Source organism: Pteropus vampyrus, unplaced genomic scaffold (assembly GCF_000151845.1).
Source record: "Pteropus vampyrus isolate Shadow unplaced genomic scaffold, Pvam_2.0 Scaffold19, whole genome shotgun sequence".
In the NCBI taxonomy this organism is placed as follows: domain Eukaryota; kingdom Metazoa; phylum Chordata; class Mammalia; order Chiroptera; family Pteropodidae; genus Pteropus; species Pteropus vampyrus.
In genome coordinates this window covers 9,670,709-9,671,500 of record NW_011888800.1, presented here as the reverse complement: position 1 = coordinate 9,671,500, position 792 = coordinate 9,670,709, and the positions used below count along the sequence as shown (strand labels likewise).

Sequence of the window (792 nt, the reverse complement as noted above, 5' to 3'; positions counted from 1 at the left end):
ATGAATTGGACTTTATGTTCTCTCAGGTCCTTTCCAGCACTGTGATTCTAAGACACTTTGAGGGTTCATTTCAGATGACATAACATTTGTTTACATTAAATCACTTCCTCTACTTTTATTATCAGAAACTGTCCTTACATGAAGTTTGAATTATTAAAATGTTTTATTCCCCATTTTTCAAATCAGAAACAGTAATTCAGAATTCAACTACAGCATTCCAATTTTTAAAAATTTTTTAAATTGAAATAAGATGACTAGCATCATAAATTTTGTATTCACATCACTGAACCTAGAAAAAAATATATAATAGAATGTTAAAGCCAAAAGAGCATCTGAGAGATGGAAGGAAGGAGGGAAGGAAAAGAGAGAGATTGAGATTTCTAATAAAGTATGTTTCAATGACAATTACTTCATAACAACTGTACACTCAGAATTTATGGACATATGTTACAAGCTGGGGGAAAAGTCCAGCCCAAATGTCAAAACACAGAGCCAAAATAATTCTGAATTTCCTAAAGGCACATTTGGAGAAGAAAGAGAAGAATTCTTTCTCATTTCCCCATCTCACTGTCTCAAAGGGGAGAATGTAAAATTATGCACATCTTTGGTAATGTTTTATAGAAAATAAATGCTCAGATACAGGAATAATTTAACTTAACACTTCCTCTTCAATTTGTTTTTTATAGCTGACATGTTAATTTCATTTTGAACATGGTATGCTAAATATCCTGAACTTCCAGGAATGAAGTCATGTAGTTCCCCAAGGAATTTCTTCATGACATCAATTGATAC

General features: G+C 31.8%; 1 protein-coding gene across 1 annotated transcript in view; it reads right to left on the bottom strand.

Moving 5' to 3' along the window:
• Window positions 1-648: 648 nt before the first annotated feature.
• TERB2 (telomere repeat binding bouquet formation protein 2) overlaps window positions 649-792 on the bottom strand; it is a 22,518-nt gene continuing 22,374 nt past the window's right edge. The window contains exon 7 of the mRNA XM_011355169.2: window positions 649-792. This exon is cut by the window's right edge and continues 4 nt beyond it. Coding sequence (XP_011353471.1) covers window positions 655-792 — 138 coding nt within the window. The 3' untranslated portion in view covers window positions 649-654.